We start from the raw sequence: 2,806 nt of genomic DNA on the forward strand, positions 1-2,806 counted from the left end.
TGTGCCTGCTCTGACTCCTCCACTGCATTTCTAGTTCACGCTGAGTTCCCAGTTGCAGCTGGTCCTTCCCTGACACAGTCACACGCAGACATTGCAAGGCATGGTGTTTGCACAGCAAAATCCAAATGAAATAGGAACCAGCTGAGTGTGTTGCTAAAGGCAAAGTGGGTCTAAGCGCAGTCATGTTCCTCCTGCTCGCCCAGCCTGGCACAGACAATTGCAGCACACAAGATCCTTGGGGACCAGCTCTCAGCTGCCCTACGTAGCACCAAAGCACCTCATTTCCACACGCACCCAGTCCCTGGGTCTCCCATCACCTGCCAACTCTGGGTGCGACGGTTGCCTTTGGTGGAGGCAGGAGCTGCTCAAAGGGCGCAGGGCGAGGGCTGACCCCCTTCTCCTGTGCCGCAGATTTGAGCCTTGCACCAATGTGACGGCTGAGGTGTACCTGCGCACCTACCTCTCACCCTGCATCAACGACTGTGGCATCTATGGCCAGTGCAAGCTTCTGCGCACCAACAACTACCTGTATGCTGCCTGCGAGTGCAAAGCTGGTGAGAGCTGCCCCAGTTACCCACAGTGCCCATTACACCCCGAGACTCCCCTGGCATCCTCCCCTCCTCCCTGGGCATTGTGCACCCCATTAGTCCCCCTGTGCCAGCTCTCTGCAGGGCACTGGAAAGTGGCTTCCCTGATCCCTCCCCAGCCCCTGCGAGTACTGCAGGGGTGACAGCAGCTCTCCCCGGCCACAGGCTGGAATGGCTGGGGCTGCACGGACAACGCCGAGGCTTTCTCCTATGGCTGCCAGCGCCTCTCCACGCTGCTGCTGTGCCTCAGCAATGTCATGTTCGTGCCTCCTGTGGCCATTGCCGTCCGCAGCCACTACCTCTTGGAAGCTGCCGTCTACATCTTCACGATGTTCTTCTCCACTGTGAGCATGGGGTGGGGGTAGCTGGGGAGGCAGGTGAAGGGCTGGGGCTGTGTGAGGTGGCTCTCACACCTTTTCCCCCCCCTACCCCAGTTTTACCATGCCTGTGACCAGCCGGGCATTGTGGTATTCTGCATCATGGAGTATGATGTGCTACAGTTCTGCGACTTCCTGGGCTCCCTTATGTCTGTCTGGGTCACTGTCATCGCCATGGCCCGGCTCCAGCCCGTGGTCAAGCAGGCAAGTATGGGGAGGGGGCACATGGGGTAGGAATGGACGGGACCTATCCTGATGGGTGCCCTGCTGCCCCACAGGTCCTGTACCTGCTGGGGGCCATGCTGCTCTCCATGGCTCTGCAGATGGACCGCCATGGGCTCTGGAACATGCTGGGGCCCAGCCTCTTCGCCTTGGGGATCATGGCCATTGCCTGGGTAAGGAGATGCTGTCCCCGTCCTCTTACGTCCCCACCCCAGCTGCGCTCAGCATCCTGCCCAGCTGTCTAGCCCCACTCCCCTGACAGCATCTCCTCTCTGCTGCCTTCACCCTTCCCCATGAACCCCCCTTCCCTGGCTCCCAGGGCATGTGGCACTGCGGCATAGGGGCCGTGCCCATCCCTGCTGGGGCTGACTCTTCCAGCCCCCCCTTTCCCCACCGCAGACGGCTCGCACCATCCGGCGCCGCCACTGCTACCCACCGACCTGGAAGCGCTGGGCTTTCTACCTGTGCCCGGGAGCGCTGATTGCAGCGGCCGCCGTGCTGCTCTACGCCTTTGTGGAGACGGAGGAGAACTACTTCTACATCCACAGCATCTGGCACCTGCTCATCGCCGGCAGCGTCGGCTTCTTGCTGCCGCCCCGTGCCAAGCCCAGCAGGCGCCTGGGGCCGCTGCCCCGGCGCAAGGGCTGTGGGTACCAACTCTGCATCAATGAACAGGAGGAGCTGGGGCTTGTTGACCCAGCTGTGGCCTCCATCAACAGCATTTGTACCAGCTGATGCTGATGGCAGCCTGGACTCCTCTGACACGGACTGCAGCTCCATGGGGCCCGTCCCCAGGAGCACCAGGACTCCTCTGGGTGGGCACAGAGTCACCCATGCCACCCGGTTCTTGCAATTACAGCCTGGTTGAACTTGTCTCCGGGAGTTGCTGTGGCTCAGTCCGGTGCAGAGCTGGAGGGGCTTGAGGCTGAGCTAGGGCCACACTTCTCTCTTTGCCGGGCCATGGAGGTGCCCAGGGGATGTGGCCAGGTGTGGAGGGGGGAATGCAATAGTCCCTGGCTCTCGCTCAGAGGTCTGTAGCAAGAGCTGCTACTTTGCAGTGGACTGCTCTGGGACTGATGCTGCTCTAGCATAGACCAAGGTGGCCAGCAAGAGATGGGGGGCCAGGGGCTGCAGTCTTTTGGCTGGCTGCAGGGCAGGCTGCAGAGCTGGTATGACTTTGCCATGGCAGTGTGTGTGCTCTCACAGGATGGCTGTAATGCCTGACCCATGGGCAGCTGTGCTGTGCCAGGGCAGCCAGGGTCCCCCCAAGCTGTCAGGACTGTGGGGAGCCCATAGCCCTGGGGGTAGCTGCCACTGGGGAGTGGTGCCAGTACTGCCTGCTGTGGCGAGGTACGGGTCTGAAACCGTGCTGTCTGCAAGGGCCACATCCCCAGGAGCCCAGAGCCCATTTGTGACACCCCACTGCATGGAGCAGCCTCCCTTGGTGCCCCACATGTGGGTGCACCCACCCAGGAGCAGTGGAGCAGTGCCCCTGTGCCCCTGTTGTTGCCACCAGCCATAAGCATATGCCCTGTCTCTGCAGAGCACTGAGCATCAGCGGGAGGGGGCATTGCATGGAGTGTACCCCTCCACCTGGCTGGAACAACCCTGTCTCAGCCC

General features: G+C 61.6%; 1 protein-coding gene across 1 annotated transcript in view; it reads left to right on the forward strand.

The window, feature by feature from the left end:
* TMEM8B (transmembrane protein 8B) overlaps positions 1 to 1,980 on the forward strand; it is a gene marked incomplete at its 5' end in the record, with an annotated part of 6,084 nt that extends 4,104 nt beyond the window's left edge. The window contains 5 exons of the mRNA XM_009702919.1: positions 412 to 554; positions 753 to 931; positions 1,022 to 1,168; positions 1,243 to 1,359; positions 1,586 to 1,980. Coding sequence (XP_009701221.1) covers positions 412 to 554; positions 753 to 931; positions 1,022 to 1,168; positions 1,243 to 1,359; positions 1,586 to 1,921 — 922 coding nt within the window. The remainder of the gene's footprint in view (positions 1 to 411; positions 555 to 752; positions 932 to 1,021; positions 1,169 to 1,242; positions 1,360 to 1,585) is intronic.
* Between the last annotated feature and the right edge of the window lie 826 nt (positions 1,981 to 2,806).

This window comes from Cariama cristata, unplaced genomic scaffold, assembly GCF_000690535.1.
Source record: "Cariama cristata isolate BGI_N322 unplaced genomic scaffold, ASM69053v1 scaffold26370, whole genome shotgun sequence".
NCBI classification, from domain to species: Eukaryota; Metazoa; Chordata; class Aves; order Cariamiformes; family Cariamidae; genus Cariama; species Cariama cristata.